This window comes from Mustela nigripes, chromosome 7 (assembly GCF_022355385.1).
Source record: "Mustela nigripes isolate SB6536 chromosome 7, MUSNIG.SB6536, whole genome shotgun sequence".
In the NCBI taxonomy this organism is placed as follows: Eukaryota; Metazoa; Chordata; class Mammalia; order Carnivora; family Mustelidae; genus Mustela; species Mustela nigripes.
Window position 1 is genome coordinate 41,157,941 of NC_081563.1, and position 13,503 is coordinate 41,171,443.

At 38.8% G+C, this 13,503-nt stretch overlaps 1 protein-coding gene across 1 annotated transcript in view; it reads right to left on the minus strand.

Annotated features, from left to right (window-relative positions):
* The window catches only part of DNAH6 (dynein axonemal heavy chain 6), a 227,255-nt gene extending 214,374 nt beyond the window's left edge, over positions 1-12,881 (minus strand). The window contains exons 1-3 of the mRNA XM_059405712.1: positions 12,758-12,881; positions 11,040-11,287; positions 2,500-2,676 (exon numbers count right to left, since the gene is read on the minus strand). Coding sequence (XP_059261695.1) covers positions 2,500-2,676; positions 11,040-11,264 — 402 coding nt within the window. The 5' untranslated portion in view covers positions 11,265-11,287; positions 12,758-12,881. The remainder of the gene's footprint in view (positions 1-2,499; positions 2,677-11,039; positions 11,288-12,757) is intronic.
* Positions 12,882-13,503: the final 622 nt, after the last annotated feature.

The window sequence follows — 13,503 nt, forward strand, 5'->3', positions numbered from 1 at the left end:
ACAGAGGCTGCCATTTGTTTCTCACTGTCTTTTTTTTTTTTTTTGAGATTTTATTTATTTGATAGAATAAGAACACACAAGCAGGGGGAGTGGCAGAGGGAGAGGGAGAAGCAGGCTCCCCACTGAGAACTTGATCCTAGGACCCTGGGATCATGACCCAAGCCAATGGCAGATGCTTAACTGACTGAGCCACCCAGGAGCGCTGGGGCTACCATTCTAAGAGAGACTGATAAGCACAATCCCTATGAAACAACATCCCCAGAAAGGTTGTATTCATAGATCCCATCTTTCTCCCTCATTAAATACACCCCAATGAATAGGAGTTTCAGATAAAAATCCTATGAAGTTTAGAGCTGAAGAAAATACATCTTTGAACTCAAAAGATACAATGTGCTTTTTCAACTTAATGGCCAGAGTCAGCAGCAACAACACTGTTTCCTTATATAAAAGAATAGGCCAAACCAGATACCCTTAAACCAGAGAAAATACACATTGCCTTCTCCCAATGTTTCAATAAGGGCTGAAGTCAACTTTAATATTTTTATGGGACTAGAGTATTAATATTTTTAACAGAAAATGCATGTATTTTCTTTATTAAACCCTTCAAAAGTTTTAGTGCCTTCTAAGTATAAGATTTCTTCAACAATAGGCCTATATATTTTCATCTGAGTTCTTATTTCCAGTTATGTAACTCAGTGCAAAGATATGATTCAATTTAAGCAGACTTCCAAGTTCAGATTTTGTGGGGGAGGTAGAAAAAGAGTGAAAGAAGTATGTATGTATGTATGTATGTATGTGTATATTTATTTATTTATTTGAAAGAGAGAGTGTACACACTCAAGCAGGCACATGAGTTGAGGGAGGGGCAAAGGGAGAGGGAGAAGCAGACTCCCCACTAAGCAGGAAGCCTAACACAGGGCTCCATCCCAGGACCCTGAGATCACGACCTGAGCCAAAGGCAGATGCTTAACCGAGTGAGCCACCCAGAAACCCCACGAAGCATTTATTTATAAAGTACGGAACACTCATAAAAGTAGTGTTGTCTACGCTGGATGTCCAGTCCAATTTGTTCAGTCAATCTTCCTTATTTACCAGAAGCGAAGCCTTCAACTGTCTTCTTTCATCTCCCAGGGAGTCCTCACTGGTATATTTCCATTCTAGACTCGTTCTGAGAAATCAATATCCCCCCAAAATGACCCTCTTTTCAGAATAAATACCCTTTTCTTTTTATATGGAATATCCATTTCCTCTATGTTTCCCTATAACCCCTAACTCTTACTGAATCATTCACTTAACTACAACTCCGACCAGGAATAACACACAATTTAACATTCCCTTTGAGCCCTCTCCCTTCATCCCAAATGTGCATAATTTCATTCCTCTCCTTTAAATTGAAGATCATGATGCTGTCTTTATACCAAATAAACTAATTTATGGGCAATCAGAACTTCCTTGGCCCTACTTAAGATAGCTTGCTCTCCTTCCCTGTTTTAGAGAAACAAAATTAATTGAGGCTTTCTAATTTCATACAATTGATCATTTAATATTCTTTGAGGGTGCTCTCACCCACACCCACTTTGAGTCTCCTCCCATCAGCTTCTCAGACCCACCGTTCTCCCACCTGATCTGCCTTATTAACTTTCCATCCATCCCTCCAAGCCTAGTGCCCTTCCCTAGAGTGGCATTTCCTCCACTGACCCTTCCCTTCACCACCAGGGGCAAGCATTCCTTTCTATTCAGTTCGTCACAGTTTGTACTTTAAATGACCAACGAGAGCTCGGACTGCACCTCACTGAGTCTGAGCGCTTACAGAGATTCTGCCGTCTTCAAGGTGGAACCTGTCTTCACCTGTTCCTCTCTGCTACTGTAGCCCAAAGCCTGAAAGACACTAGCACTGAAATGTTCAACGGGTCTCAAAGAATCCTCTCAAAAAGCTCGGAGAATTCTCAGCTCTGTTGGCATTTTTACCATGAGTGTGTCCACATTTTCTTCTGCTTCTATTCCTCTGTTTAATTATCCACAGCTATTTACAGAGAGCTGTGCTCTTGGTGATTTCTCCCCAGAGCTACTACACACTTACTCCTTTCAAGGCAGCATGCCACTCTACAGCTCGCCAATCACAGAAGCTGTCTTTCTAGCTGGTTTAGTTTCTATTTTATTGCCTTCACCAAGGTCTTCAAAGGTTGTCATTCTGGATAATAATGATGTAAACTTCACAAAAGGTAAAATAAAATTCAAAACACTATTATGTCTTCTTTAATATGCAAGACAAGATCAGAGGACACTGAACAGATGGTGCAAGTTTTCCTTTATGATTTTCCTCTACTGCCTAAATTTTCCTGGAAGAAGAACTGAGAAGTACGGTATTCCCCAAACACATTGTGCAAACCTGAGAGAGAAGAATTTTGCAACTATTCTTATGAATTATAAGAATGTTAGCAATGTCATAGGAAACTAAAATTAGAGTGAAAGGCTCAATTAAGTTCTTTAATAATATACCTTTATTTTCTTTGCCGCAGGATCTTGGTGCTCAGGATACTGAGTAGATACTTTGGCAGAACCTCTTCCTTCACTGCTTCTTGGAGATTTTGTGATTCCAGCAGTGAGTAACTGAAGTCGGTTCTGCTCATATATGTATTCTGGCCTCTTACGATCTTGGTACGCTTTTAGCACTGGCTTTTGGGAATAAAGAGACATGTTAATCTTTTTAATATTAACATAAGCTTGTCTTATTCTTTGGACTCTATTCCTGTTGGAAACTGATCTTCCTGGACTAAATTCCTATCGAAGTCACAAACATTGTGGTATTATCATCATGGTCTGGCCACAGTCTATCACTACACTAAGACTTTTCTATTTGGTTTCTATCGATTCTGTCCCTTAATGACCAATGAGTACTTCTAGGAGTAAGGTTCCGACAGAAAAGGCTCAGAAGCATGAAATCACATATGCAATAATTGGGCATTACAAGCCCCCACCATTCACTACAATAGTTATTGTGAGAAGGACTGCACAATCCTCACACTCTACCCAAAAGTCATTAATCAATTTCCATAGCTACAACTGATTGAACTTCAGATTAAGGCAATTAAAATCCAGCATTCAACATGATACACTATGCAAGGAATTCACCATAATGGCTTTACATTTCTAAGCATCATGAGTTTAGCATGATAGCTAATCTCTTACAACTAGAGTGAGAAAAAAATGGAGTAAGCATAGGAATCAGCTGTTTAAATTACATTTGGTTTTGGCTAAAAATCCCTCTTGAGCCATTCACTGAAGAACGGGAAAAAAACTACATAAATGGAGGCGGGAGGATCTCAGCTATATAGCAGTGTAGAAAAGAAACACAGACCAGACCATAAGGTAAGAAGGGGGAGAAAAGCTTCTGCACAGCGGGTGAAACCGTCTACAAAGTGAGAAGGCAATCTACCAAGTGGAAGAAAGCATTTGCAAATAATATAGTGATGGGGGTTAAGACACAAAATATATAGAGAACTCATACAACTCAACAGCAAAAAACAAAATAATCCAATTTTTAAAATGGGCAGAGGATCTCTATAGACACTTTTCCCAAAGAAGACATACAGATGGCCAGCAAGTATATGAGAAGATGCTCAACATCACTAATCATCAGAGAAATGCAAATCAAAGCCACAATGAGATACCACCTTACACCTATCAGAATGGCTGTTAACAAAAAGATAAGAAACAAGTGTTTGTGAGAATGTGGAGAAAAGGGAACCCCCATCAACATTTAATATACACAGTTCATAGATTTTTACCTTGTGTATTATAACAAAGTCTTGCATCTGTATTTTTACCACTTTTGTCTTTTAACCTTCAACTAGCTTTATAAATAAGTGATAAATCCACCACATTTACATTAGATTGTTCTGAATTTTACTATATATTCACCTTTAGCAGTGAGATTTATATTTTCATGTTTTCCTGTTACTAATTATAGTGCCCTTTCATTTCAGCTTCAAGAATTCCTTTACAATTTACTTTTAAATAACAAAGCAACAAGCGTATATGTATATATAAAGAGAGAAAGAAAGCAAATATGGCAAAAAATTAACAATTTTTGAATCTAGGTAGATGGTACATAAGTATTCATTTTACTATTATTTCAACTTTTTGTATATTTGAAACTTCTTATAGTAAAACACTGGGAGAAATTGAATTTTTCAAATAAACTGGCAAAAATACAAAAAATTAGATTATTGTTTATTCTTGTAGATGATTTTGTTGTTTACCTAAAACACTTGAGAAAATAAACAAAAAGCTAGCACAAAATTAGCATCCAGATATAAAACCTGTTTATAAATTTATTAAGTAAGTAAGTAACACTCATGGTCATGGAAGAAAAAGCAAACAAATAAAATTCTATTTTGTTCTTTACTTGAAAAATTAATTACAATAAAAGTCAATTTTAAGTTAACCTATAAACTTAATATGATCCTGATAGGATGTCTTAGAGATTAGACAATCTGACCCTAAATTTAATACATAAAAATCAATTAAAAAGAATAGCCACAAAAGTTCTGGGTGGGGAGAAGAGTCATCAATGAACACCAGCTCTGCCAGATATTAAAATGTTTTACAACTACAAGGGGGCGCCTGGGTGGCTCAGTGGGTTAAAGACTGCCTTCGGCTCAGGTCATGATCCCACTGCCTTCGGCTCAGGTCATGATCCCAGGGTCCTGGAATCGAGCCCCACATCAGGCTCTCTGCTCTGCAGGGAGCCTGCTTCCTCCTCTCTCTCTCTCTCTGCCTGCCTCTCTGCCTACTTGTGACCTCTGTCTGTCAAATAAATAAATAAAATCTTTAAAAAAAATGTTTTACAACTACAATAATTAAGTTGTAGTTGTAAATATAGTGATGGGGGTTAGAAAGTCCAGTAATGGATTCCAAAATATTAAAGGGAACTGAATCTATAATAAAGGTGATAATTTTAGGAAAATTATATTATTCAGTAATTAATAATGAAATAGCTGGGTAACTGTTAGGAAAAAAGTTGGATCCTCTCATTCATTTCACTGGGAAAAATTCTGAATAGATCAAAGATCTAAATTTAAAATAACAAAAATAGGGTGCCTGGGTGGCTCAGTGGGTTAAGCCGCTGCCTTCGGCTCAGGTCATGATCTCAGGGTCCTGGGATTGGGTTCCGCATCGGGCTCTCTGCTCAGCGGGGAGCCTGCTTCCCTCTCTCTCTCTCTGCCTGCCTCTCCATCTACTTGTGATTTCTCTCTGTCAAATATAAATAAATAAAATCTTTAAAAAAAAAAAAAATAACAAAAATAATAAAAATAATCCTGAAGTAATTTTCAAAGAGAAGTATCTATGACATCACTAGATAATTTTATCTCTAAAGTCTTGCTAAATGGAGTACCTATGTATTACACAATACTCAGAAGATATAAATTAATCAATTACATTAAAATTAGGAAAACTTGAAATTTTTATCATGCCTACAACAGATAAGGTCTTATTTCCTAATATATGAAGCACTCATGCAAATCAATAAGAAAAATACCAACAACCCAATTAGAAAATAAGACATGAAGATTCATATATGTCACAGACAGAAAAACAATAACTCCTAAACATATGGAGAGATGTTCAACCTTATTCAAAAAAGAAATTTAAATTAAAACTACTCTGAGATAGCATTTTTTTCTACTACTGAAGCAACATTTACTAACCAAAATTACAAACGTACATGTGTTTTGAGTTGGCAATCCCATCTCTAGCAAGTCTGCCTACAGATAGATCACATGTATGAGGTGACAGATGTCCAAGATTATTCACTGTAACACTGTTGTCATAAAAATATATTTTAAAAACCTAATCTATAAATTTGGGTCTTGCTAAATAAATTATGGCATATTCATCTGTGATACGATATTATGATCTATGAAGAAAATTGGTATTAAAAAACTTTTTGGGGGCGCCTGGGTGGCTCAGTGGGTTAAAGCCTCTGTTTTCAGCTCAGGTCCTGATATGAGGGTCCTAATGTCAGCAGGGAGCCTGCTTCTTCCTCTCTATCTGCCTGTCTCTCTGCATACTTGTGATCTCAGCCTGTCAAAATAAATAAATAAAATATTTAAAACAAAAACCTTTTGAACTGAAATGAAATGATCTCCAGGCTATGTATTAAATGAAGAAAGCAAGGGGCAGGAAAGTTTGTTTAGCATGCTAGTTTTAGGGTTATACGGCATAATACATCTCTGAAAGCATACATAACATATGCTTTTCATTTGACTGGTTGCCTCTAAAGAAGGAACCTGGATGGATGAGGGACAGTGGAAGAAAAAATAGACTTTAACTGTGCAACTTCTGTACATTTTAAAATGAATTACTTATCTAAGAAGGACAAATTTTAAATTTTATATGGAAGGATAACTATCCAAAACAGAGAATATACACAAAATAGGAATAGTGAGGAAGCAGTTGCCTTCTACTTATCAAAATTATGTTAAAAAACCACTGTGACCAAAACAATGTGGCTAGATCAGTAGAAAGAAGAATCAAGAATCTGTAAGTAAGTCTCAAAGGATATGAGAATTTTATACATGATAAAGGTGATGTTTTAATTTAGTAGGAAAAACGTGGTGCTTACAAAACATTTCGAAGAAAGTGAAATTAGTCCCTTTCCTCACATCAAATTTAAAAGTTCACATGAATGAAAGCTTTAAACGTAAAGCATAAAAATAAAGAATTGTAAAATGGGAGAAAATGTGGGGAAATGCTGTCAACAGAATGAGTATAAAATGGTGGTCAATGGAGAGAAAACAAAAGCCCAATACAAACAGAACGCTGCAATTCGGATAAGAACAGGACCCATTAACATAAGTCACATGGAGAGATGATTAGCAGCAGCCCACGTGAGGATGCAGTTTCAGCCTTCCCAATCAGGCAAAAAAAAAAAAAAAAAGCTAGAAGATGGTGCAGGAAAACCTACGAAAGGGTAAAAGTGAAATTTAATTTAGGCTGCACATAAGCACCGGTTTGGGAAACTGGTCCCCAAGTAAAATGTGTTTGAATCAAATCAAATTACATAGATATACTTTTTGCTCTTCAGCTCCACAAAACCAATCATGGAACTCTGTCCCAAAAGAATCTAAGCACCAGTTGGGATGGATAATACAATGATTTTGCTGAACTACTGTAAATATTTGCAGAACAAACTTGCCAAAAGAGAATGAATGAATAAATTATGGACTATTCATGCAATGTGGGATAGGCAACTATTAAAAAGAATGTTACAGAAATATCATCTGAAGGGCCTCTGGGTGGCTCAGTCGGTTAAGCCTCTGACTCTTGATTTTGGCTCAGGTCATTATCTCAGGGTCATGATATTGCGCCTGGTGTCAGATTCCAGGCTGGGTATGGAGCCTGCTTGGGACTCTCTTTTTCTCTCTCTCCACACCTGTACCAACCCCACCACCTACTCCCTGCCACACACTCGCACTCTCTCTAAAAAAAGAAATAAAGAAATATCATCTGACCTCGAAGAATGTATATTTAGGTGTAAAGAGCAACATGTAGAGTACTATATTTATATTTATAATATGTTTTAGGACAAATGTCCAGAAGTCTAAATATGTATTTTGTGTGTGTTCATCCATTTGTATAAAACTGAACGTGGGGAAAAGCAAGAAGTGATATACACTAGGTTGTTGTTATCTGTAAATACCATAGACAAAGGGTTCAGAGAGGGGAGAATTGTTAGGGGGAAATGTGGAAGAAGAACAGAAAAGGGAAAGGGAGGGAGAGGGAGGAAGGGAGAGAAAGGAGGAATGAGGGGGAAGGGGTAGGAAGAGGAGAAGAGGAAAATGAAGGGGAGGAAGAGAAAGGGTAGCAATCATAAGAAGAACATACCACAGTATTAACTCTATACAAACCAAACTACAGATACCTGTACACAAGAAATCCATCACTTGAAAACAAAGCTACTTTCTCTCTGCATGATGGAAATTCAGGTCATTTTCACTTTATTCCTTATTATTTTTAGTACTGTATGAATTACCATATTTATGAATTAGTATATTGCTCTAGTCATCTATTATTAGTACCTAACAAACAGCCCCAAACTTAATAACTTAAAAAACACCTCCATTTATATTGCTCAAAAATCTACAGTTTAGGCAGAACTCACTGGGGACAGCTTGCCTCTGCTCTTCAGAGCATCAGCTAAGACAGCACAAAGGTTGGGGACTGGAATCAGCCGATGGCTCGTCCATTCACATGTGTGGCAGGTGATATGGGCTATAGTCAGGGACTTGTTCAGATGACATCTTAAGAAGAACTTTGTAGTCAAACAAACTTACGTAGTCTTGCCATTTGTTTCCACCACATTCCCTGTATTATTTTCTTAATAACATCTATCATTACATGATATTATTCAATCTATTTATTTAGGGTTACTAGCATGTCAATAGGAATCTTGTCTGCTTTGTTCATTGCTATATTCCCAGAGCATGGCCCAAAGCCTGGCGCATAGTGGGTACATAATAAATATTCAATATACACAAATTAGTTGCACTGAAGACAAATAGAACAACTTTAATCATAAAGGGTTAATGGCACACTTTTGCCAAGTGAAGGTAAATATGTTACAAAGAAATAAATGTGAAAGGTTTCAAAGTCCATGGGAGAAAAAGAATAGGTAGACCCTGATGCCCCACACATGTAATGCAGGCACATAGAATGAACTACCTAAAAGAGACAACAGAGGTCAGTGCCATAAGGTAACCTAAAAATAAAAATAACAGATCAGAACTATGGATGCTCAAGAATGTTTTCCTTCAAAAGGAATGAATACTGAAGTTTGAGAAACAATGGAGTAAGGATTAATATTCATAATACATATTTTTTTTCAAAACTCATAAACTGACAGGGGAAAAGGTAAGCAATCTGATTTTTAAAAATATTTTATTTATTTATTTGACAGAGAGGGAGAGAGATCACAAGTAGGCAGAGAGGCAGGCAGAGAGAGAGAGAGGGAAGCAGGCTCCCTGCTGAACAAAGAGCCCAATTCAGGACTTGATCCCAGAACCCTGAAATCATGACCTGAGTTGAAGGCAGAAGCTTAACCCACTGAGCCACCCAGGCGCCCGCAATCTGATTTTTTTTTAAGATTTTCTTTTTAGGGACGCCTGGGTGGCTCAATTGGTTAGGCAGCTGCCTTCGGCTCAGGTCATGATCCCAGAGTCCTGGGATCAAGTCCCACATCGGTCTCCTTGCTCGGCAGGGAGCCTGCTTCTCTCTCTGCCTCTGCCCGCCATTCTGTCTGCCTGTGCTCGCTCTCTCTCCCTGTCTCTCTCTGACAAATAAATAAAATCTTTAAAAAAAAAAAAAAAGATTTTCTTTTTAAGCACTCTCTTCACGCAAACTGGGCCTGAACTCGCACCCCCAAGATCAAGAGTGGCATGCTCCACCCACTGCACCAGCCAGGTGCCCAATAATCTAATGTTAAAGTGGGAAAGGTTATTAACAGAAGCCACAAAATAGTAATATGCCAATAAGTGAGTGAAAATATACTTCGCTAATAAGATGAAAATTACAACAACGTGATGCCATTTTAACCTATCAGTCTAGCAAAAATAAAAGAACTGAGCGTCAGGTTTGGCGAAGATGTGGGCCAAATGGGCCCTCTTCTACACTGTACGTAGAAAGGTAACCTGGTTAAACCTCGATTGCAACTGAGCAATATTTTTCTTTTTTCTTTTTTCTTTTTTTTAAAATATTTTATTTATTTATTTGACAGAGATCACAAGTAGACAGAGAGGCAGGCAGAGAGAGAGAGAGAGGGAAGCAGGCTCCCTGCTGAGCAGAGAGCCTGATGCGGGACTTGATCCCAGAACCCTGAGATCACGGCCTGAGCTGAAGGCAGCGGCCCAACCCATTGAGCCACCCAGGTGCCCCCTGAGCAATATTTTTCAAAATGAAAAATGTACTTCAGAAGTCCAAGAACTATACAATGACACTTCTAGGAATCTATCTTTATATGTACAAAAGCAAGGCCATTCGATGCAGCATTATCTGTAACCACAAAACAAAAACAATAACAAAACAAATAGCAAATAAGCTGGACTCCCATCAAGAGGGCACCAGTTAATGGATATACAGTATGGCACACCCATGCAACAATATGGTGCCACTGTTAGAAAAGATAGCTCATTATGCATGCATTAGAAAAAGTTCTGTATGTGTATTTCACTTTGAAAATCGGTACATATTGCATAATCCTATTTTTAATTTTTTATTTTTTATTAATGTATAATGTATTATTAGCCCCAGGGGTACAGGTCTGTGAATTGCCAGGTTTACACATTTCACAGCACTCACCATAGCACATACCTTCCCCAATATCCATAACCCAACCACCCTGCATAATCTTATTTTAAAGTTATATATGTCTATACAGACACAGACACACACACACACACACACACACACACTTGAAAAAACATATAAACAGCCTAAAGCGCAAACACTAACAACAGTAAGTAATATCCCAGGGTGCAACTGATAACCTTCACTTCTCACTTCATGCACATTCACTGCTCCTTTCCATGGATTTAGAATTATCCAAGAGCACAAATGGATTCTTAAAATTAAGTATTTCCAGACATGCACAAAAACTTTCATTTATTACTTTATTACTTTAGAAGTAATAAATGGATATATGTATAGAACCTATATATTACTCTTCCTAATATCTCAAAGAGCCTTACAACTTAAGACAATTATCTGTACTGTACATAATTCTAGAGAGAATTTATCTGCTAGAAAACTTTGTTCACCACTGTATCTCCCATCTTGAATAGTGCCTACAGCTAGTTTTGTTTTGTTGTTGTTGTTGTTGTTTTAATAAATGTTTACAGTGTTTACAGCTTCAAAAGGCTTAACTTTTGGGTTTTCATTCCTTCTTTGTTAATTAAGAGTCTGGAAATGACCAGTTCTATAGGAATTTTTCAACCTCCTGTGTAGCCAAAAGTGGCTAAAATGCTGGTTTTTGAACTTACCAGAGGCTCTAGTTTTATAGGCTGCTGTCGTTTTCTTGTTTTTTCTTGTGCTTTTGTATTGTGCTTAAATGTCAGGAATTGTGTGTCAAATTCATTTTCGGTGGGTACTACAAAACTCAGTCTTCCCTTTGCTGCTATACTGTTCAGTCTTGCAAGGGTAGGGTTTTCCACCTGCTCTTCAATATTTTTTAGTTTGACATCCTCCTCTGGGGTGTGAAAAGCCATTCTCACTCCTGGAAAGACAGGATCTGCAAAAGAAAAATTAAAGGTAGAGCAAAAGAACTGTGGAAGTGGGACTCATGGATTTGACTTAAGAACTAGGGAATGCTGAATTTGCTCACCCCGAAAGAAAACCCACAAAGTTACCCATTTCTTCCAAACTAAGGACTTGAATCAGAGAAATGAAAATGGCTGGTCTTCAAGTAGCTGGGGTGGGATCCAGGAATTTGCATTTCTTTTTTTTTTTTTAATTTTTATCTATTTTTAAAATTTCTTTTCAGTGTTTCAGAATTCACTATTTATGCACCACACCCAGTGCTCCATGCAATAAGTGCCCTCCATAATACCCACCACCAGGCTCACCCAACATCCCCCCTCCAAAATCCTCAGATTGTTTTTCAGAGTCCCATGGTTCATCTCCCCCTGAAAAACCCAACTTTTGTATCAATATGGACAGGACTGGAGGAGATTATGCTGAGTGAAATAAGTCAAGCACAGAGAGTCAATTATCACATGGTTTTGCTTATTTGTGGAGCATAAGAAATAACACGGAGGACATGGGGAAATGGAGGGAAGGAATTTGCATTTCTAACAAGTTCTTAGATGCTGCAGATGCCACTGATTAGGGGTCATACTGGTCTAGATTTCAAAGGAAGAAAAGAATTGCAATTGATATTGAGATGCTTTTCATGCTGTGCATGCAAAATATCTTCAGGGGAGTTTGTTCATGTGCAGGTAATTGTAATGCAGGCAACCTGAGCCTAGGTACTCTAAAACCAAAAACCCAAACCCAAAACCCAAACAAGAAACAACCAAAGGGAAAAATAGGAGTTGACGACTAAATCTTAAAACACTGCTCCTGGAGCTTTCATATGCATGAGAAAATTGTTAAAATGCACATTCTGATTCATGACACTAGAACTAGGAGCCTAGTAGTGGTCTTGCATCCTCACCACCACGCCCACCCCACCAGACAGGTGGAGATACTTTCCTTCAAAGCAGTACCATAGCACATACGGCCTTGAAACAGGTGTCAGCAGGCCGAGGTTTTAGTCTAGATCTGTGCTGGCTCATCAGAATCTCCTATGCAATTTTAATTTTCCAAGTAGCCATATTAAAAAAAAAAAAAAAAAGAAACTGGTGAAGTAAATTTTTAATAATGTGCTTTATTTAACGTATTCAAAATATTCTCATTTCAACATGTAATTAATATAAAACTTATAAATGTTTTATTTCATTGTTCGGTACATCTTAGACTTCACATTTAGAGAAGACTCAACTCAGACTCGCCACTTAACGGCCACTGACTACCATATCGAGCAGATCTTGGACGAGTCTCCTGAAACATCTATTCATCACTTTCCAGCCCTCTAAAAGGATAAGTAGGTAGTAAAGGGCCACTTTCTCTGCTTCTCTGAGCCTTATCCTATGCGCTCCGAAAGCCAAGCGGACTTTGGAAGTCGGAGTCTGGCCCCACAGCTCTATTCCTCAGCACTCACCAAGTCAGCCGAGGTGGCTGTAGCGACAGCCGCCGCTGCCGAGGGTCTCCAGAGACAGCAAAGCCAGGGCTGTTAGTAGAAAGTTGACTGTAGCCGTCCGGAATGTTTGCTGTTGCCTAGCAGCCACCAGGCCTCTACCGACGTGCAATGCGCCTGTGCGCGACCTGTCGCCACGGCAACGCCTCAGCCAACCGCAGCTCTGAGTCCCTGAGCCCGCCGGCCAATTGAGCCAATCAATGCCTCCGAAATATTCTTACGCCGCTGGTTGGTGGAGAACACCCACTCCACCTGCGTGGTCGCCCCTCTGCGCAGGCAATTGAACACTGCTTGGGCTGCCGGCAGAACGGTCAAAGGAGGTGGCCAGCTCTTCATTTTTGCGGGAATCTTTTGTTTCTTTTCATGAGGCACGAGACTGACCTGACGGTTCCTTTAATCTAACTTTTCCTAAGTTAGAAGAATCAAGAATCTCCGGAGAGGGAAGTGCCTTGTGCAGACAGTTCGAGTTCCGCTCTCGAAAGGGGCAGGGGAGTGACCGTCCAGCATCTCTGGCCCACCCACCGGCCTCCTCCCCGGAGCGTCTATGGGTCAAGGAACGTGGGCTGTTCTTCCCCTCAAACTCCGCCGTGACCTTTCAAGGAATGTTCTTTTCCACCTGGAGAGTAACCTAGTGTCAGGCACAGCAGGAGCGCATGTTACTTAGTCCCGCGCTCTACGTACCAACGCAGACTCTGGATCTTGTTCTGGCA